Source organism: Tenrec ecaudatus, chromosome 4, assembly GCF_050624435.1.
Source record: "Tenrec ecaudatus isolate mTenEca1 chromosome 4, mTenEca1.hap1, whole genome shotgun sequence".
In the NCBI taxonomy this organism is placed as follows: domain Eukaryota; kingdom Metazoa; phylum Chordata; class Mammalia; order Afrosoricida; family Tenrecidae; genus Tenrec; species Tenrec ecaudatus.
In genome coordinates this window covers 111,479,444-111,500,114 of record NC_134533.1, presented here as the reverse complement: position 1 = coordinate 111,500,114, position 20,671 = coordinate 111,479,444, and the positions used below count along the sequence as shown (strand labels likewise).

General features: G+C 55.4%; 1 protein-coding gene across 2 annotated transcripts; it reads left to right on the top strand.

The window, feature by feature from the left end:
- The first annotated feature begins 5,517 nt into the window (after window positions 1-5,517).
- Window positions 5,518-18,708, top strand: DRD2 (dopamine receptor D2). Of its 2 annotated transcripts, XM_075548764.1 has the most exons (7): window positions 5,518-5,830; window positions 12,122-12,231; window positions 12,729-12,865; window positions 14,112-14,302; window positions 15,462-15,548; window positions 17,240-17,567; window positions 18,515-18,708. In XM_075548764.1, the coding sequence occupies exons 1-7, from the start codon at window positions 5,546-5,548 to the stop codon at window positions 18,706-18,708; spliced, it is 1,332 nt and encodes a 443-aa protein (XP_075404879.1). In that variant the 5' UTR covers window positions 5,518-5,545. The 2 variants fall into 2 exon arrangements, with proteins under 2 accessions (XP_075404879.1, XP_075404878.1); XM_075548763.1 differs by lacking the exon at window positions 15,462-15,548 and having other exon boundaries at window positions 5,546-5,830.
- The last annotated feature ends 1,963 nt before the right edge of the window (window positions 18,709-20,671 follow it).

The following is a 20,671-nucleotide window of genomic DNA, read 5'->3' as shown; positions in this document are numbered from 1 at the left end:
ATGGAGGCTGTTCAGATAGAATTACTCAGATTGGGCCTGTAGTTGGATCCAGGTTCTGCCTTTTTTAGCTGTTCAGCTTGGACACTTCTCCCCTCCTCTAGCATCCCATTCCAGGTAATTCCAAGGACAGGCCACAGACTGGTGTGTCCTCGCAGGAAGGACCAGACCCGGCTCCCAGCTCTGACCCTGGAGGACTGCCTCTGGCCAGCATGGGTGGCTTCATCTCTCTGAGCCTCAAGTTGGTTGCTCGGTGGCTTGTTTAGTTGAATTCTCCCCCTTGGTTCTGAGTTTGACAGCCCTTCAGCGCTTACGCGTGCTGGGCACACAGGCTTCCTTGTACTGAAGCTCCCCGGCGACTTTGCTGTCCTCCTGAAAGCCCCACGGACTGGCCAAAGGACAAGCAAGCCTGACTTGGAAGAAGGCCGGCCAGAGTGCTCCTCCGAGGCAAGGGCGGTGAGACCGTCTCAGGTACTTCAGGCATGTCGGGCAGACAAGTCCCTGGAGAAGTAAAGTAGGGGGGGGGCAGCGAAAGAGAGGAAAACCCTCGACAAGACGGATTGACTCGGTGGCTGCAGCAATGGGCTCAACCGTAAGAACAGCTGTGAGGATGGGTAGGATTGGGCCGTTGGAGGTTCTGTTGTACATGGGGTCACTATGGTCAGAACTGACTCAACGACATCTACTAGGGAGAGCAACATTTGGCAGGTGAAAAACTGAGGCTTCGGAAAGCCAAATTCCCCCCATGAAGCCCGCCAGGCAGTAAACGGTGAGTTGGGATTGGAGCCCAGGTTTTTGTGAGTTGGGATTGGAGTCCAGGTTTTTGACGTACGGCTCTTACACTTTCCTGGCCCCTGGGTACCAGAGTGCCTCACACCTCAAGGGTGGGCGTGGATCTGCTGATAGCCCACTCCTGTTCAACTGGGTGTCCAGGGCGAGCCTTTGCTTCTGAGGTTTGTCAGCTCCAAGTAGGAGGGGCGCTGATGACCTGATAAGGGCAGGGGCCAGCTCTCAGGAGCCCTCATGGTGTAGTGGTTCCACATTGGCATGCGATCTGCATGGTCAGCAGTCCAAAACCACCAGCAGCTCCTGGGGAGGAAAGACTGGGTTTTCACTCCTGTAAACAGGGGGTTGCTATGAGTCAGCACTGGCTCCATGGCAGTGAGATGGGCTGGCTCTGGGCTTAGAAGACAGCCCCGTAGGAAGCTGTCAGTAGGATTTACAAGTCTTTCAGCATCTTTCATTAAAAAACAATTATAAAAAATAACGCAAGTCTATTACCTTTATATTAGCATAGAGATATGCTGTGAGCGAGTATGTATGCCCTGCAGTGAGAACACTGCAGAGAGGAAGCCATACAAGAAGATGACATGTCTGCAGCCTTATCTGGTCTTGGAAGCAGGGACTGACCTTAGCTCTGCAGGTGATCAGGACTCCGGAGTGAGGGCTCACCACCATGTCGCCTTGGTCTGCAGGATCCAGGCAGCTCCAGTGCTCTGGCTCCAGGAAGCCCTCTGGGAAAACCCCAGCTCTGGACACCTAATGAGGGGCCCCTCACAGCGGAAGCTGTCCTTCCCCAGCAGCTCTGTGAGTTGACAACAGACAGTGACTGACAGGTTGCAGCTAGACTGCACCTCTGGGCAAGTGCCTGCTGGAAGAGAGATGCCTCTCTTAAGGACACACCTGTTACCTGCCTCCCCCCCCCCCCCGACTGGTGCAGGAGAGGGGAGAAAGGCCTGCTCATCCTGTTGCCCCAATTTCTTCCACAGGCTCACTGGTGGGGTAGTGGGAACATGCCTCAAAAAATCCCCAGAGTGCTGATTGGCTGATTTCTGGGGAGCCAACACTCAACACCCGGGGTGACTCTGGGGCTGTATTGCTTTTGGTCCCTTGCTGTGTCTCATCTTACGTCACTAGCTACCTTTCAGAGGCTTGATTCGCATGTGAGCTGCACAGCATTAGAAGACAAGAGTCTTCTTTGCCGTCGGTTCTTTCCACGAGGAATGCACGGCGCTGCGCAAGACATGTTGCAGCCCTTGAGAGGCTTACATTCTGGTGACGTAGCAGCAAAGCAACCAACCCTGGATGCAAAGGTGGGGTATGCTCCAGGACAAAACCATGTCACACTGCTTCTGGAGGAGCCCCACGGAGCGCGAAAAGGGGGTGGCCTGGGCAGGCCGATTGGGATGTCATCCAGGGAGGAGATTCCGAACTAGGCTTGCTTTGCTTCCAAAGGGGTAAGGAGCCTTAGTAGCACTGTGGATTAGGTGTTGCTCTACTAACTGCTAGGTCGGTGGTTCAAACCCACCAGCCACCCCACAAGAGGAAGATGAGGCCGTCTGATTGCTCGTTTCTGTTGCTAGCAAGTGAGAATGGCTGGGGTGGGTGCATGAAGGACGAGGAAGGACGAGTCTCCAGACAATGTGGAGGGTGGAGATGACGAGTGCTTGAGGGCTGCTTTGAGGATGAATAGATCATATCTACACAGATCTATAAGCTAGGCACACTCCAATTCTTTACAACATGCAACTACCATCCCGGGCAGGCTCAGGACCGTGCGGCAGGAGCGGAAGTCCAGTCAGATTGGGGGACCGGCGGGGGAGGGGGGGCACTGAGAGACGCCACCGGATAGCCATGGCCTCCATGAGCAGAGGTAGGGTCAGATTGTCAGCATTCCCAGCGTCTCAGGGGAAGTGGGTGTGCAGAGTGCAGTGCCTCCTGCTAGGCAGGCTCAGTCTGTGCTTACTGGATAAGTCAGCAGAGAAGCAGCCCAGGGCGGATCCGTGCACACCCACAGCCCCCCACTCCCAGTGAGCTCCCATGCCCTTTGCGGAGCATGGTGTCCCTATGGTGGAAGGCATCCCCACCTTGGAACCACAAGAGTGGTGCAAGGCTCCAGGGTGAGGGTGCTGCCTCGTAGGACGCCACCCACATTCCTCTGCCCAGAGCTGCTGGGACGGGTGTGCCAGGCAGGCAGGAAGGTATTCCAGTGGGACGACCCTCCTCTCTGATCCGGATGTGATAGAAACCGGTGATTCCCAAGGCACTTGGGTAGACAGACTCCTAGGAGCCATGGCACTCTGTGCTGTGTGCCTCAAAAGGCTTATCAATTGAACCCCAAAGAGGGTCACTACGAGTCGGAATCACTCCATAGCAGTTGGGTTTGCCTTGGTTCACTTTTGGCTTGGTGTGAAATAGGTACGCATTTGTCAGCAGGAAAACCACCTACCTTTTACAGGTGCACTTGTGTCAATCACAGCCAGGCCACCAGCTGTCAGGCCAACCAGCACTCTGTCCCCGAGTCTCTGCTCCCTTTTCTCTGAAAGAAGCCCCGCCAAACTCCCATCACTCCTGACTCCTTCCTTCTCTGCTTGCTCACCCACTGCCCTGCGCCCGCACCACCTTGTCTATGACCATGCTCCATCAAGGTAGCTGGAAGTCAGCTCCTGCTTCTACCTGCCTCTCCCCAGCCTCATTCTCACCAGGCAGGTGACCACCATCCAGACCCGAACTATAGCCACAAGCTCACCTGCTCTGAGGCCTCCTCCTGCTCACCGCAGCCCCTGACCGGTGCAGTGGGGGCATTCCTCAGCGCCTGCCCTTTCATCCGCTCTCCAAGGCCTCATCTGGCTCACCCCCATTGTCATGCCTTGTCACACAGATGCCTTGGCTGGTTTCGGGGACGGGGTGGCATTCGCTCTGTCTCAAGCATCTCCCCTGAACCGGCTGTCTGTCTAATTCCTCCTCATGTTGCCTCAGATGCCACTTCTCCTGAGGACAGCTTTCCTCCCCTGGGACAATGCTCCCGTTCCATTCCCTAGGATGCTCATGGCTCCCATCCTGCCGAACCTCATCATCTCTTACTGGGATTGCTTCAGCAACAGCTCCTAGCTCTGCCCTGCCTCCCTGCCCCACACTGGAGTCAGCAACGTGGCTCTGAATGGCAACTCTAGACCTGGCATTCCCCCTGCCCAGATCCCCAGCGCAGTGCCCGGGTAAAGACCCTTCACGACCTGGCTGATGACAGCCTCCGAGAGTTATCTCTGGCCAAGCCCTCTCAAGCCTTCGACAAGGGCACCCTCTCTCTGGCTCCAGCACTTACCACTTTCTGCGTCCTCCTCATCCCCCACCCGGCTCCCCATGTTGGCCTGCCCATTCCTGCCCTCCCATCAGGTGTCGGTGGACCACCACACTTCTCCAGAAGCGTTCCTCAAATCCACAAACTGGGGCACATGCTTCTCCCCTCCCCTCCTGTTCTATTTCCTACCGTTTACACATAGAAAAACTGCCCTGGTGGTGTAGCGTGAGAGGCTGCAAGGTCAGCAAGTTGAACCCACCAGCCACACCATGGTTACAAAAAAGAAGACTTCTGCTCTTGTAAAGATTGACAGCCTCGGAAACTCACGGCAGGCAGTGCTACTCTGCACTACAGGGGCACTAGGAGTCAGAATCAGCTTGAAGGCGGTGGTGTGTTTAAGTTTCCAAAAGACAAACTCAAACTCACGGCCACCCAGTCGATGCCGACTCTCAGCGACCCTATGGGACAGGGTAGAACTGCCCCTGTGAGTTTCTGAGATGTAACTCTTTATGGGAATCGAAAGCCTGTCTTCCTCCCTGGGAACGGCTGGTGACTTCAAATTGCTTACCTTGCGGTTGGCAGTCCAATGCATAACCCACCATGCCCCGAGAGCTGTCCAAGGAGCCCAGGCTGCTCCTCCGGAGGAAGACAGGGCTTTCTAAGCCCATGAAGAGTTAGTCTCAGAGACTCACAGGGGCAGTTTCACCTCGTCCTGTATATAGGTTCACTATGTGTCGGCATGGACTTGCTGGCGATAGATTTGTTGTTGGTGTTGTTTTGGGTGGCATGATGGTTAACGCACCTGGCTGCTAACCCAGGAGCCAGCAGTACAAACCCCAGCCTCTCTGTGGTGGAAGAGACCTGTTAGTCTGGTCCCGTCCAGAGTACAGCCTGGGAAGCTCCGTGGCCAGTTATACCAGCCATGTAAGGCTGCTGTGGGCTGGAATCAACCTGATGGCAAACACCAACCACGAGCACAGATCCCACCGGGTAGCTGGCTCCTGTGTCTCTAAACCGTGAGCTGCAAGATCGTGTCCAGTTCCTTCCTGCCTAGATCCTTGCCCGGTAGATACACAGTGACCTGCGGAGGCATGCATGCGTGTATCTGCTCCTACCACTGGAGGCTGCAACACTCAGCTGCCTGGTCTTCTGGACGACGGTGCACAGGACTCCCTTCCTGTGTGTTTGTTGAACGTGGGCGTGAAGGGTCAGCCTTTCTTGGGGTGCTTAGTTGGATTATACGTTTTAAAAGCACGTGTTTGCCACTTGCTGTCCTCTCTCGAGCAGAGTAGTGGGCGATGAGCTCGAAACAAAAACAGGGAGGCGCTTGATGCAAAGCCTGAACCAACGGTTGGTTCGAACTCCAGAGCTCCCCGAGGGCAGTCTGTTTGGGGCGCCCCCACCTCAGCTCACTCCTGTGTCCTTTTTTCCTGGCCAGAGCCCGGCCACCCAGTGGCTGCACTGCCCCCAATGGATCCTCTGAACCTGTCCTGGTATGATGAGGACGTAGGAGGCCGGAACTGGAGCCGGCCCCTCAATGGGTCCGAGGCGAAGGAGGACGGGCTCCACTACAACTACTATGCCATGCTGCTCACCCTGCTCATCTTCGTCATCGTCTTCGGCAATGTGCTGGTATGCATGGCGGTGTCCCGTGAGAAGGCGCTGCAGACCACCACCAACTACCTGATCGTCAGTCTGGCTGTGGCGGACCTCCTGGTCGCTACCCTGGTCATGCCCTGGGTTGTCTACCTGGAGGTAGGTTGGGGCCCCTGTGACTTGCTCCAGAGCTTTCCCCAGAAGCAGACGGCACCCCTGGGTCCTCATTGGTTCCTACCCACGAACCACCTGGTGCCTGCCCAAGCAATTCCTCCTGTCCTTGGGGCCCAGCCTTCTTACAACATGAGGAGGTTGTCTCCAGAACTAGAGGAGCCCTGGTGGTGTAGTGGGTTATGCAATGAGCTTCTCACTACAAGTTCAGCAGTCTGAAACCGCCAGCTGCTCCTTGGCAGAAAAATGAGGCTTTCTGCTCCTATGAAGAATTATTGTCCTGGAAACCCCCAGAGGCAGCTATACCCTGTCCTGCCCTTGTCTATGAGTCAAGGGCAAGCTTGGTGTCTGCCTGGCTAGGGGTTAAGTGCTTTCTAGAAAACAGCATTTCATCCGATCCTCCCATTGGTCTTGAGAGGTCGGCATCGGGTGGAAACTTGATGATCAGAGAAGTCCCATGACTTCTTCAGCCACACCCAGCAGACTGGTCCAGGGTGGGACTCTGGTTCCAGAGTCAGGGCTCAGTAAGCCTTTTGCTCTCCGCTGTTCTTTTTCATGAGACAGCAGTGGTGTGGAGTGGGGAAGACCCACAACCCGGGGGGGGGGGGCATGTTTGTGCCTCCTTGCCACCTTTTGGGAGCAGAGGCTGCTCTTCCAGGCTCCCCTCCTCCCCAGTTTCTTCTCGTGCAGGTGGAGCCTACAGGTCAGGTGGAGCGCTGTATCACCTGTGTCCCATCGCCCTGCCCCAAGCCCGCCATCTGAGCTTGGGGCCTTGTGGTGCTTGGGAAAACCCCCGCTATCATCCAGGCACTGTGCCAGGTATCTGCAGCCCCAGACCCAGCAAACCTAGTAAACCCAGAATAGGAAGCAGCCACTGAGAAGTTGCCTCTCCTGCCCCATTCCACCCAGGGCACACAGGGCACACAGGGACTGGGATGTGGGCACACTGGGGAAGCTAGGTGGGAGCAAGCAGGAGCCCACCCCTTTCTCTGCCCAGGATTCTATGGTGACTTGCCCAGGGCTGCAGCAGGCCTAGAGGTCTGGGTGCATGGGAAGATGGCCAGGCATCAGGAAGGAGCCAACACTTGGGTCCTGTGTAAACCAGAAAGAGGGGGCCTAGCCCTGCCTGGGAGGGCAAGAACCCCTTGGGATAAGGACATATGGAACCTTTGTATGTTGGAGTAGAGGGGACCTCTAGGCAGGGAGGAGGAGGTAGTCCACAGTGTCACACCTGCCTGTCCCCAAACTCTTGAGAGGCTCCCTGTGCTTCCTGTTGCCACCACCACACTGGCCCACATGGAGCCCGGGTCCCTCCCAGTCCCTTACTTCCTCGGCATCCCTTACACACATCCACACAGGCAGGGAGTCTCAAATCAACCTGGCCGGAGATAAAGGGCACAACAGTAAGTGCAATTCAGCATAAAGACATACAGGTGACACTGGCCAAGGTCCCCTGTTTATGGTACCCCCTAGATTCAGTTCACCCATGTTCTGTTGGAGGGGCTCTCCCCAAGGAGCCACTTCTCTTATTTGGGGTCTTGCTTCTCTACTCCTCCCTTTCAAAGGAGGGGACCCAGTCTCAGACCATCAGGGAGCGGGGGCAGATTAAAACAGCTTAGTCTCTCCGTGCCTCGGTTTCCTCATCTATAACATGTGAATACTAACCCTCCTTACCCTGGAAAGTTATTTTGAGAATCAGATGAATTGACTCCAGAAAAGAGCTTTTCCTGGTCACTGGAGAGAGAGTAAGTGCTGGCTCAAAGTGAGCCATGGTCCGTGGTGACGATGATAGCCATCCAGCACCGCTCCACACAGACAGGAACCCCACCCACCCACCTCCCAGCCAGGCAAAGACAGCCCCACTGGACCTCCGTCCTGCCGGCTTGCCCACCCACCACGCCTACCCTGACAATCTAGGCAGGGCTGAATCTGTACAGGGGCAGTCCTTGCATATTCTAAGTGCCATGTTCACTATTCCTGTCAAGGCAAAGCTGGGAGCCTAAGGGCTGGGGGGTGAATGAGGATGGGCATTCTCAGAGGGCAGTACCTCCCTCAACACAAATGCTGGCAGGAAGTCTCAACTTATATTGAGTCCTGAACAACTAAAAACAACCTTCTAGTCTGCTACTGTTGAGTTGATTCTGCCCTCTAGGGGCCTCCATAGGCCAAAGGAGGAGCTTCCCCATGTAGACAGCTGGACCTTTCTCCCACGGCACAGCTGATTCAAATCTCTGACCTTTCTGTTTGTTAACAGCTGAGGATGAAACCATTGCACCGTGACTAGGGACCCTCTCATGGATCCTGCAGCTCACAGCCATCGAGTCGATTCTGACTCACCGTGGCCCTGTAGGACAGAACAGAACTGCCCGTGTGGGTTTCCGAGGCTGGGACTCTCTCCTGGAGCAGCAAGTCTCATCTCTCAGCCCCAGAGGAAGGGCTGGTGGGTTCAGTCTGCTGACCTATGCCACCGGAGTGGTCAGGGCTTAGTACATGCTAGTGCTTGATAGATGCTAGGTATTATTGTGACTTCCCTGAGAACAACCAGATGTGACATCCAAAGGTGCAGCGAAAAGATCCCTGGGGTGGGCCTACAAGACACGGGGTCTTCAAGCCCTTCCCCCTAAGTCTCTAAGTGGCCTTTGGCAAGTCTGTGTTCCTTTATGGGTGTGCCCACCCATCAATTACAGTCTCGTCTTCATGCATCCTGTTTATGCCCAATACAAATCCCATCCTCTTTGCCCTTCCGTGACAGCTTAGGAAAGGTCATGGGCTAGGACGCTTCTCGCTCCGGCACTGACACGCACCAGCTGGGGGAAGTTGGCCAAGCTAGTGAGCATCAGGGCTTCCACGGCCTCATCTGTGAAATGAGGAGAAACTCTCCCTCCTTGTAAAGGTTCCTAGAACGGTGGATGAGAGATCAGGCCCACAGTGGATGTTCAGGAAACAGTGACTATGGCCATATTTCCCTGAGTCATATCTGCTTCCCCAACCATTCTCTGGAGCAGCTGTTTCTGGAACCACAGAGGGAGTCCCTCCCTCCCCTGGGCAGCTGGAAGGCTGGTTGGATGGGAGCAGCTTGAGAGCTCCTTGTGGGCAGGCGTCACGTTTTCAAGTGTTCACAACTGTATCCGAGTCTAGGATAGAGCTCGACACATATGAATTTCCTCAACCAATGCAGGGAGGAGAAGAGGAGGAAGGAGGATGGAGGATGGAGAGGCCTGGCATCTCATACCCCCAATGACATGAAAGCCAATCCCAAATACCAGTCTCAGAGTGACTTCCAGGTGGGCAGTGACCCAGGGTGGCTTTGGCCCACCCAATTGTGCCATAGCCCTTTCATTAATTTATTTTTGTAATGTTTTGTAGAGTTTATAATGCATGATGGATCATTAGGTGTTTGGAAAAATGTGTTCGGAATGATGGATTTTTTTAAATAATTACTGTGTGGGTCACATGTGTCCCACTGGACTCCTGTTAAGATAAATGAGAGGAGTTATGGAATCACTCCCTTGTATTTTACCTAATCTTGAATACTATACATTCCTAATAACACTGTGGAGAATAAAACAAACAAAAACATACTGCCATTGAGTAGATATATAGCGTTTCCAAGACTGAAACTCTACAAGAGCAGAAAGCTTCCTCTTCCTCCTGAGGAGTGGCTAATGGGTTTGAACTGCCAGCATTTCTGGGAGAAGCCCAATGCCTAACCCCTACTGTGCCCTCAGGGCTTCTTCCAGCCTGGACCCCTTTTTATTTTATACTACCCATTTATGTTCTGTCAGCTAATGCCCAACGCCACACTGACGTCATGACGCCCAATAGTGAACACACTTCCAGCCTTTGTCTCACTGAACAGAAGCCCAAAGCAACCAGAGTTTTACACCATCACTCCTTCAGGACACGTCACCGCACACAGTAACCTCTCAACACAGCCATAGTCACCAACAAACTGCCTTCTGCTTTGTGCTGTTGCCAAGTCCCTACCGCACACCGACATATAATCCTATCTATCTATCATATATTCTATCATATATGCTATCATAGTCTCTATCTGTCATATATTCTATCATATACTCTATCATATACTCTATCATATATTCTATCATATACTCTATCATATAGTCTATCTATCATATACGCTATCATAATCTCTATGTGGGGGGAAAGCCTCCCAAGGAATGCCAGAGGCAGAAAATATAAGTGGCCCTTATATGCAGCATGGGTTATGAAAGAGTTAAAGTAGAATCTGTTTGCTCCAGGACAGCCTTGTACACCCCCACCCCACCCTGTGCCCCATCAGTTTTCTGCACCTCTTAACATTGCCACACGAGAAGTCCAGGAAAGACCTACTGCAGGGTCCCCACTTGAGCTCCAGAAAGGGTGATGCCACAGAAGAGACTTCGAGTCTTCCAGACAAAGCTGCTGCTTCCACCACACCCCAAGTGCTTCCCTGCCCACCACTGAAGGGAAGTGGCAGCATTGGATTCCACCCGGGGACAGAAAAAGAGGCAGTGACAGGAGCAAGCCGCCTCATGACCAGCCTTGCTTCTGCCACCCTGTGTGCGCGCTGCTTACCCACAAGGGCCTGCCTGCTCCTCGTTCCTCCTAGTGCTGGACACCTAAGTTGTGTTTCCATGCCCTGACCGCCCTCCACGAATGAGGTGGCTCCAAATTCCACGCGTGGCTAGGGCAAGCCTGCGGTGTGAGTGTGTGAACGAGTAAGGAGATGGGAGTGCGCACATGTGTATGTGCATAAGTGAGGGTGTGTGTGTGTGTGTGTGATATGCAAGAGAGAATAAGCGGTAGTGGATATGGAAGTATGTTGGGGTGTATAAGGAAATGAAGGTACAGTAGGTATGGATGTTGACCCATTGTCATTGAGAGAATTTCAACTCTTAGAGACCATAGATAGGGTTTCCTAGTCTGTAAATCTTTAGGGAGTAGTCTCCTCTTTCTCCAGAAGAACAGATGATGGGTTTGAACCATCGATTTTGTGGTCAGCAGCCTAACACTGACCCAACAATGCCACCAGGATAAATATTATTTATAAAGGATAGAGAGAGAATATGGAGGGAGAGGGTCACAGATTATTCTTGCTGAAAGCTTGACTCCTTGTTACCCCTCGTACAAAGGGAAGATCACAATGGCTCTTCTCCAGATGTAGCCTGTATTGCCCTTTCCCGTCTCTCAGTGTAAGGAGGAGCAGGGATTTCTTCCCCGTGTCCCAGAAAGTCATTGTCTTCACTATGACTAACAGACACGAGTGGCCCCCACTCTGTCCATGCATGCCCTACAGGCCTTGCCTGGCTCACCCAGTGGCCAGGGCCACACACAGACATCTCAGAAGCTGAGCTGAAGGGGCCTCCTTGGTAAGATGGGGATTTCCACGTGATCACCCAGAGTTGTGACCGATGAAAGACCAAAATCCAACACCCAGTGTAAACTGGCTCTCTTTGGTATGTGTGGCCTTCATTTGGATGGTTTTTGGATTTTTACTTTTCTATTGTGAATTGGGTGGAAGTATGAAGAGCCAAATCAGTTTTCCATTCAATGGTCCATACATGTTTTATTCATGTTCCCCATTTCTGTTCTTCCTTCTTTCCTCATCTTGCTGAACTAAAGAGTAAATACTGCCCTTTGATCTCAAAGGGCTGGTTGTTCTGAGGTGTGTGTACTCCCCTTAAAGTCGGAAAACTGAGCCATGGGGGGGGGGAGCTCATTTCCAGACCTGAAGGGTGACAAAAGGCCATCGTCTCTGAGGATCCACCAGTCTCTAGTCAGTCAGTCAGCCTGGTCCTGTTTTGGGTTTTGAGTCTGGCTCCACATTTTTCTCCCGTCCTCCAGGACCTTCTGATATGACCCTTTTCAGAATAGCTGCTCTTGGGAGCTGGGCACCATCTAGTTCTTTTGATCACGTACACTTGAGTTCCTGTGGTCCCATTAGACTTATTGTTTCAACGCATCTTCAATTCTTGCACTCTTCTTTCCTCTGGCCAAGAGAGACACCAATAATAATTGTACATTCGAGGGCCTTTAAGGGTCTTTTAGATGGCTTTTATCTTCCTTCTAGCACAGTGACTGTAATGAAGTGGTCTTACCTGTCTGGGCGCAGGGGACCCAGGGCCCAGGCCCAGACCCTCTTGAGCCATGACTCTCCATTGCTGTCATCTTCTCCTCCACACCCTTGAGACTTACACGGTTGCCATCTGAGCCCATCTACAGGAGCTTAGCTGGTCTTCCTTCCCATACTGTCTACTCATGTTGCTTTGTTCCCAGGTGGTGGGTGAGTGGAAATTCAGCCGGATCCACTGTGACATCTTTGTCACACTGGATGTCATGATGTGCACAGCAAGCATCCTGAACCTGTGTGCCATCAGCATTGACAGGTGAGCCACACTCAGGGTGGGAGAGGCGGCCCTGCACGTTCACCTTTCCAGTCACCTCACCGCTCCCTTGGGGGCCCACTCTGTCTAGGATGCCTTACAATGATATCGTGTGCCTGTGTGTCAATGACCATGCAGGCTCCCCAGAAAGAGGTTCTCTGATGGCAAAGATGCTGCCAAAAACACTTTAGACACCGCCTGGTGTGGAGGAGACAGCAGCCCTGGTTTGACACCTCTCAGCTGTGGGGCCTTGGGCAGGTGGTAGAATTTCTGAGAACTACAGAGTGATAGCCATGAGCCCACGGCAAGTGGTGGTCGGTTAGGCACTGAGTGTTTCATTAAGCATTGTCAACAGTCCTTGCTGCCTGAGCCTGCGGCCAAGTAAGAGGGTCCAGGAGTTGCCAGTTGGGTTTCACAGAGGTGGAGCTTCTCTTCAGAGGGAAGGGTGCCTTTGTATGCTGTGGAGTGAGGCAAGACCGCTCCCCTCCCCCACCCTGCAGGTACACAGCTGTGGCCATGCCCATGCTGTACAACACACGCTACAGCTCCAAGCGCCGGGTCACTGTCATGATTGCCACCGTCTGGGTCCTGTCCTTCACCATCTCCTGCCCAATGCTCTTCGGACTCAACAACACAGGTGAGCCCTCCCTCAGTCTGCCTGGGACTCAGCTAGTTCCAATATGGGTAGAAAGGGCCCATTTGCCACTCCAGAAGAGAAGTTAGACTGGACCACCTGGACCAAGACCAGCCCAGAGTGTCTCTAGGAAAAGGTGACTTGGGCACAACACAGACAGGTGAGGAGTGGGGCTCAGGACACTGCAGGATGTCTGCACACTTTCAGTTTTGTGTATTCAACTGAAGTAGGCTAGATAGCCCCACAAACTGTGTGTGTGTGTGTGTGTGTGTGTGTGTGAAACTCACTACCATTGGGTCATCTCTGACTCGTAATGGCCCTGTAGGACAGGGTAGACCTGCACGTGTGGACCACGAAACTGTGACTCTGTATGGGAGTAGAAAACTTCATATTTATCCAATGGAGTGGCTTGTGGTTTCGAACTGCTGACTTTGTAGTTCACAACTCAACAGGTCACCCATTACACATTCTAGCTCCTGATGATAGTATTTGGGGGGGGGGGGCATGAGGGTACAGTCCCACGAACCACAGGGATCAGGTAGACTAGAAGCAAATAGAAGGTGAGCCAACCACGTGCCGTTCTGGGTGTGGGGCAAAGTAAGGGGTGCCGCCTTCTGTCAAGTCTGGCGCATGACTCCTGTCAGGGAGACAAGAGCATGCAGGTACATGTTCTGGAGCCCAGAACATGCTGGGGCGTCTTGGAAACACGTGGCACAGAACGTGTCACAGGGGTCCCAAGAAGCAGGAAATCTGGCTACACATCCTGGGATGGAGTCGGGAAGGCCCGGAGTGGAGGTGGACAGAGATCTGTTAGAACCCGAGGCAACACATGTGGCTAAAGTATTATGGGTTTTTGCAAATGGGCACCATGGGACACAGGTGAATCAGCAAACAGGGCTGAGCTATCTTGTCCCTAAACGACCCTCCTTCCTCTTAATACACCCCACCACCCCCCAAATCAGGGTTTACTACGTTGTTCTGGCGTTCTGGCTCCACTGGTGTGCTTGTAGATGACAAAAGTGATGACCAAGTGACAAGGGGCAACGGTTGAGGGGAGACTCAGAGTCAGGCGGCTGCCGCACCGACTCTGATTCAAGACGCAGATTCATGCCCCACTGTATTTACATCCCGCGTTTCCGCACACTGGAGCCACCTTAGGGAGCATGCTCCCACCACCGGGCCCAGCTGGGCTGGGGCTGGGCTGCTGATGGATGCCCCGCCCCCGCCCTGGGGGCTTTTCCCTCCCCAGACCAGAACGAATGCATCATCGCCAACCCCGCGTTCGTGGTCTACTCCTCCATCGTCTCCTTCTACGTGCCCTTCATCGTCACTCTGCTAGTCTACATCAAGATCTACGTCGTCCTCCGCAAGCGCCGCAAGAGGGTCAGCACCAAGCGCAGCAGCAGGGCTTTCCGGGCCAACCTGAAGGCCCCGCTCAAGGTCATGAGCTCCCCCTGCCCTCCCTTTCTCCGGGCCCCAAGGGATGGGGGGTAGGGAGAGGGCTGCATCCCACGTCCGGCTGGGGCTGGGACACGCCAGCAGGACACGGTCCAGGCTGCAGGACTGCGGAGCTGGGTGAGAGGGGCGATTCACAGGCATGGACCTCCGCGGAGCACCCCGGATGCTCCAGGAAGGGGCTGTGGCGTGGGTGGAGGGTGGGCGTGGGGATTGGCTGAGCGCAGCAACCCTGGGTGCGCTCCTTAGCTCCTCCCCCTCTCTTCCCTGTCTTGGTTGTGGTTGTGGCTGTGACTTTGCTGTGGAGTTCATTACGAGCCTGTGGGACAGAATAAAAACACCCCCCAGGGGTGGGGGTGGGGTGTCTCCGAGGCTGTGATCTTGAGGCAAGCAGATCAGCAGGTCTTTCCCCCAGGGAGTGGCTGGTGGCTTCAGACCATAGCCTCAAGTTCACAGTTGAGCACTTAACCAGTGTGCCACTCGGGCTCCACTCTGGACTCTCAGGTCCCATCCACTCCCGCTGACTCCTCCAACCCCGTTGCTTCCGCCTCCTACACTCCCTGACCCGTCTCCCTGTGTACCCCTTTTCCCCTACACCTCAACCCCACCTCTCTTTCCTGGTCCACGTCCAGCTCCCTGCTAGTCCCTTGGTGCGGTCTTCCCAGGGGAAGGCCACAGGGAGCATGTACAAGGAACAGGCACCTTGAGGGTAGACAGGACCATTACAAAGGTTGGCCCTGCCACATCTGGGGGCTTCATGACCTTGGGTGGGTCACCTAACGCCTCTGAGCCTCAGTTTCCTCCTTTGTGAAGTGGGACTCGTTATGCCGACGTCACAGGGTGGTCGTCAGGATTCAAGGTGGGAAGGGAAAGTGAGTGTGTGTGTGTCTAGTCTGCTACCAAACCCGTGCTCTTCACTGGCTGTAAGTCAGGGCCCTGTGTCCCGCAGTCCTGCCCGCCTGTTCTCATGACAGCACTGACTCTAACTTCCACTCAGTCACCTGCACAGGTACCCCCCTCCCCCTGCCGCTCTGCTCTCTGTCCCGTGAGCTCTGTGTCCAGTCTGAGTTCTCCCTGTTCAGGAGGCCGGCCCCGCCCACCTGGCCCCTTTAGTGACCCACGTGCTGGCTCCCTCCCTCCACAGGGCAGCTACCCTCACCCCGAGGACAGGAGACTCTGTGCTGTTATCATGAAGTCTAATGGGAGTTTCCCAGTGAACAGGCGGAGAGTGGTAAGTGTTCAGGCCAGAGACCCAGGGCCAGGTCCTTCAGTCCCTAGAGAGCCCACCCCCATGACTCCTGGTGGCCTAGCCTCTAGGACCCCCATTGTGCCTCAGGCAAGGGCAGACTCATCCAACACACTTCACCAGCAAGCTAGATCCTGAAAGGATGAATGGCCTACCCCGAGCAGCAGAGACTGACTCGCTGGGGGACAGGACTTGCCCATTGTGACATAATTAAAAAACAATGGCCCTCACCATTCACTGACCACCTAACAGCTTCCGATGACCTCGTCATACCCTCCTGGCAGCCCTGAGAGGCGAGCCTTCTGGAACTTAGAGAACTTTGTTTTGCAGAAGAGGAAGCAGAGGCTCAGAGAGGTTAGCTAACTAACTAACCCAAGACTATTCGAGGGTGCTCAGGAGAGAACACGCCTGCCTCCATGACTCTAACACCCCATGCCCATGTCCTTTCCACTCCCAGACAAGGAGGTGCTGGGCCTGGGGCCTGGGGGAGGAGGGAGGTGAGCAGCAGCCAGGTACACTGTGCCCAGTGGTGCAAGATCTCAGAGACTGCCTTGGCTCAGAGACTGGAAAACCAGGATCCCAGCAGGAAGAGCAGGTGCCCCATCTCCTGGGTGGGCAGAGGCCAAGCCACGGTGCCCACAGAGTACCACTCATGGAGTCCTGGGAGGCAGCCTCCCCATCCCTCACCTGAGCTTCAAGGGCAGGTCTCCGAAGAGCTGTTGATGAGGAAGAAGTCAAGACAGGAGGACCCAGTGTGCGATGCTTCCCTGGGGGGTTCTCCTCTTCCATGGTGAAGGCTGAAGTCTCGGTCCAGGCCAGGCCTGCATGTCGCTGTGTTGCTGGGCAGGTTTCAGCAGAGCCCCCGGGCAAAGGACTAGGCAAAAAAGCTTGGTCCTTCTGAAAACCAGCCGATGAAATCCCATTGAATCCCAGTGGCCCATTCTGCATCCTATCTTCATGGCGACGGCACAAGACTGTGCCTGTATGCTGCCACTGTCCGCTGGGTGGCCGGGCAGTAACAGCAACAGCAGTGGCAGCCAAAATGGGAATAATCTCAGCAGGGCAGCTACCCCACCTGGGCGTCCAGGGAGGCCTAGATTCCAGAAGCTGAGGCCGAAGAGGCCCTAAGGAAGAGTCTGGGAAGCCTTGGTTTAGATCAGTACTGGCATCTCTAAGGGAGCCAGCTGGGAAAATGTGGGTGCCCCAGGGTCCGCCCTTTGGAACCCCTGAAAGTCAGTCCAGGGGGAGAACACGGAGCTCATAGGGGATGCTCACGCAGGTGTCTCCAGTCAGCCGGCAGCCCTTGAGGCTAATCAAATGAACCGTGAGCTGATGAAGACGGGCACCCTCGCACTCTCTCTGCAGCGAGCACGTGAGGGAGGGGCTGGAGGCAGGGCCAGAGCACTGCTCTGCATGCAGTTCATCTGCAGTAGCCAGTGAGGGGCCTGGTGCGCCAGAGACGTTTACTCCATCAGTAGCAGAGGCGGTCTGGGAACAGAGGCTCCACAGAACGGCAACAGAGTCATTGCGCCAGCAGAGGGGTGGCTCTGTCCTACCAGACAGCCCCTCCCTGGAGGTGGTCACCCTCCCTACCGGCCTCCACGGAAGGGTGACCCGACAGTGTTGGCTGATGGAACTGGGTGACTGACCTGTGCCCTCTGCCTCCTCCGGTGCAGGATGCTGCCCGCCGTGCCCAGGAGCTGGAGCTAGAGATGCTCTCCAGCACCAGCCCCCCCGAGAGGACCCGGTACAGCCCCATCCCACCAAGCCATCACCAGCTGACCCTCCCCGACTCGTCCCACCACGGCCTCCACACCACTCCCGACAGCCCTGCCAAGCCAGAGAAGAACGGGCACGCCAAAGACCACCCCAAGATCGCCAAGATCTTTGAGATCCAGACCATGCCCAATGGCAAAACCCGGACCTCTCTCAAGACCATGAGCCGCAGGAAGCTCTCGCAGCAGAAGGAGAAGAAAGCCACTCAGATGCTGGCCATTGTGTTGGGTGAGTTGGCCACTGCCCAGGGGGTGGGCCCATCGCCACAGGTGCTGTGGCCTGCCCTGCTCTTTTCAGTCATGGCCAGGTCCATAGCGATATAGACACCCCTAAGAGATAGACTCCACGGGAATGCTGAGAGTACAGGTGGGGAAAACAAGAGCTTAGAGGGTAGAGAACTTGACCAAGGAGGAGCCATGCTCCAAACCAAGGCCGCCTAGCTCTGGAATCAGTGAGCTGGACCCAAACCCACTGCCGCCATCCAATTCGTTCTGTCTCATCTCGGCATGGCTGCCTCACAGGAATATCTTGAGGGTGGAGCAGCATGGGTCTTGGGCTCTCTTGTCCCTCTGGTGGTAGCCAGGCCCAGGCTATGTCCCACTGCTGTCACCAGCAACCCCACGGGGACTTCCAGCTTCCCAGGGAGTTGAGGGTGGAACTTCTACTCTTGCTGTCTGACTGGAGGCCACACCGTGACCTTTTGTTCTTCTCTTCATACGTGATAAGTAGGAGTCCCTGAGTGGGGCAAACCGTTAGGACACTGGGCTGCTAACTGGAAGGTGAGAGGTTCAAATCCACCCAGAGGCACCTTGGGGGAGCTATTTGGCAATCTATGTTCAGACTGGGCCCTGGAAGCCCTCTGGGACTCAGTTCCCATGTGCCACACACGGCTCCACTAGGAGACACGTGCTGACTTGGCGCTGACCTGACCACAACTGGCTACGGTGCAAGGCAGGCATTAGGTCATCCACTGGGCAGATAAGGAACACGAGGCTGAGGGAGGTGAAGTGACCTGTCCTCTGCTCATGGGCGTCACAGAAAGGTCTAGAATCCATACCCTGGGACTCCTCTGTCACTGCGACCCATAGCCTGGATGTGGGGAGCAGGCCCCGCCCCCAACCCTGGTGGCCCGTGGGGGTGGCTGTGCCCTGGTTGACAGCTGCTCTCTCCTGCAGGCGTGTTCATCATCTGCTGGCTGCCCTTCTTCATCACCCACATCCTGAACATTCACTGTGACTGCAACATCCCGCCGGTCCTCTACAGCGCCTTCACGTGGCTGGGCTATGTCAACAGCGCCGTCAACCCCATCATCTACACCACCTTCAACATCGAGTTCCGCAAGGCCTTCCTGAAGATCCTGCACTGCTGACTGCTGCCCCTGAACATAGCAGCTGCCTCCCGCTTCCTGGCCCTGGCAGGCCCAGCCGCCCGCCGGCCCTGGGGCCAGGGGCAGGAAGGTATGGAGTGAACTCAGCCCTCCTCTCACCTGGGGCAAGCCCTGAAGTGTTAGCTTGGCTCCATGCCTCACACTGTTGGAGAAGTGTCAGAGACTGGGGGCCGTGCAGCCCTTGGGCTGGACCCTTGGCTCGGGGCCAGTTCACAGAGCCCCTGCCCACCGCCAGGCCCCCTCTCCTTGGCACCAAAGATGCAACGGCCTTCTGTGTCCTATCTCTGGGGCTCAGGGGTCACTGGGCCAGAGTTGGGACACAGGGACCCAAGTGTTCTCTGCCTAGTACCCCAGGCCTGCGATGGAGCAGGCTGTGAGGGGGTGGGCAGTCTGTGCCTGAGAGGCCCACCTGAGAGGAGTGAGCTCTTGTCACGACCCTGGGTACCTTTATTCCTGGGAGTCCTGTGTAAATACCACAGCGCAGATGAGTCCCCGGGAAGCCCACGCCCCAAACCTGAACTCCCCACCCTCACCCAGCCGCTGCTTTCCACCACAGGGGAACCTGAACCAATGCGCCCTGTGTACCCCATTACAGCCCACCACTGTGGGGAGACCAGCCTCTGACCCAGGACCCCAGATTGGGGTGGAGGCATGGTCTATGGGAGAGGGACTCCTCACCACTAATTCACCCAGAAGGGTCTCGAACATGTCCCCCCTCAAAAGCCAGGCTGGGCCAGCCGGTGGGCAGGAGGGGAATGGGCTCATAGCTGGGTCTGGGAAGCCTGATGGACCTACCTGCAGCTCGCAGCGCTGCTTCCCCCTGCCCCACTCTCCCCAGTTCCCCTCTCCTTCTCCACTCCTGTTGCCTCTCCTCTCCCTTTCCCCTCCCATTGCTTGGCAGGGCTGTGAGCTGCCCAGCACCGTCTGGCCTGGCCCTGCCTTGGGGGAGGGGGTACAACTGTAGCTTTGTGTGTGGGGAGCCCCGGGCCCCAGACTCTGTAACATCACCACACATGCACCAAACCAATAAAACGTTGACAAGAGTCAAGCTGCAGGAGCCCTGGGCACCAGGGGCACCACCACCTGTGTCTTTAAGCCGTCAGGTAAAACCAAACCAGTGTGCTGGGGAACAGAGTTGGAGGGACATTCCAGAGGGAGGCCTTGATCTCGGTCACCATTGGGTGGACAGGCCAAGAGAAGCTGCAACCGGTAGGCAGGAGCAGGTGGGAGGTATGTGTGGAGAGGACTGGAGTGGTCCCTACGTCAGGCTTCTTCCTTGATTCCTGACCCCATCTTCCAAGCAAGCTAGCGGTCACATCCTAGGACACAGATTGTCCTTGCTCCTGGCTGGCCACCAAGACAGAGGGGGGCTGTGTCCGTGTCGGTAAGAAGGCTGTGCCACATTTCCCCAGAACAGCAGGGTCTATAAGAGGGGAAGCCAGCTTGTCCCATGTCCCCCTCCCAGGTCTGGTATCTCTGCAGGACCATCCTTACTGGCCCCCTGGGTTCTGTGGGAAAGGTGGCCCCTGGGTGTTCTTTGAGGCCTGTGTCTGCCTCCTGGTGCCCATTGGGGTTGCCTTCCTCCAGGGCAGGCTGGGGGGGGGCACTGCCATGGACATGGACTGTGGGCAGGACTTGCCGGCCGCTCCTTCTCTGGTGCTACCCTGACAGTGGGTCTGGTTTTCCAGAGCTGAACCAAGTCAGCCGGGGCGAAGCAGGAACTATCTCCCCCACCTGAGGATCAGGGCGGTGATGACAAACAAGCTGGTGCTGGCACCCACGGGCGCGGCTCTGGGGAATTGGCAGGGCATAATTTGCATGCTAAATACAATATTTTTAGCACCCAAGTTTGGAGCACTTAAGTTGCCCTGAACACTTAATTATGGACTTTGATCTTCTACCCAAACCTGAATGGAGCACTGAATTGGGGGTGGGGGGAGAAGTT

Coding starts and splice junctions, on each gene's coding strand:
- DRD2 (XM_075548764.1), top strand. CDS start 5,546: ATGGATCCTCTGAACCTGTCCTGGTATGATGAGGACGTAGGAGGCCGG. Junction 14,303..15,461: donor ACCTGAAGGCCCCGCTCAAG/GTCATGAGCTCC, acceptor CTCCCTCCACAG/GGCAGCTACCCTCACCCCGA. Junction 17,568..18,514: donor GATGCTGGCCATTGTGTTGG/GTGAGTTGGCCA, acceptor TCTCTCCTGCAG/GCGTGTTCATCATCTGCTGG.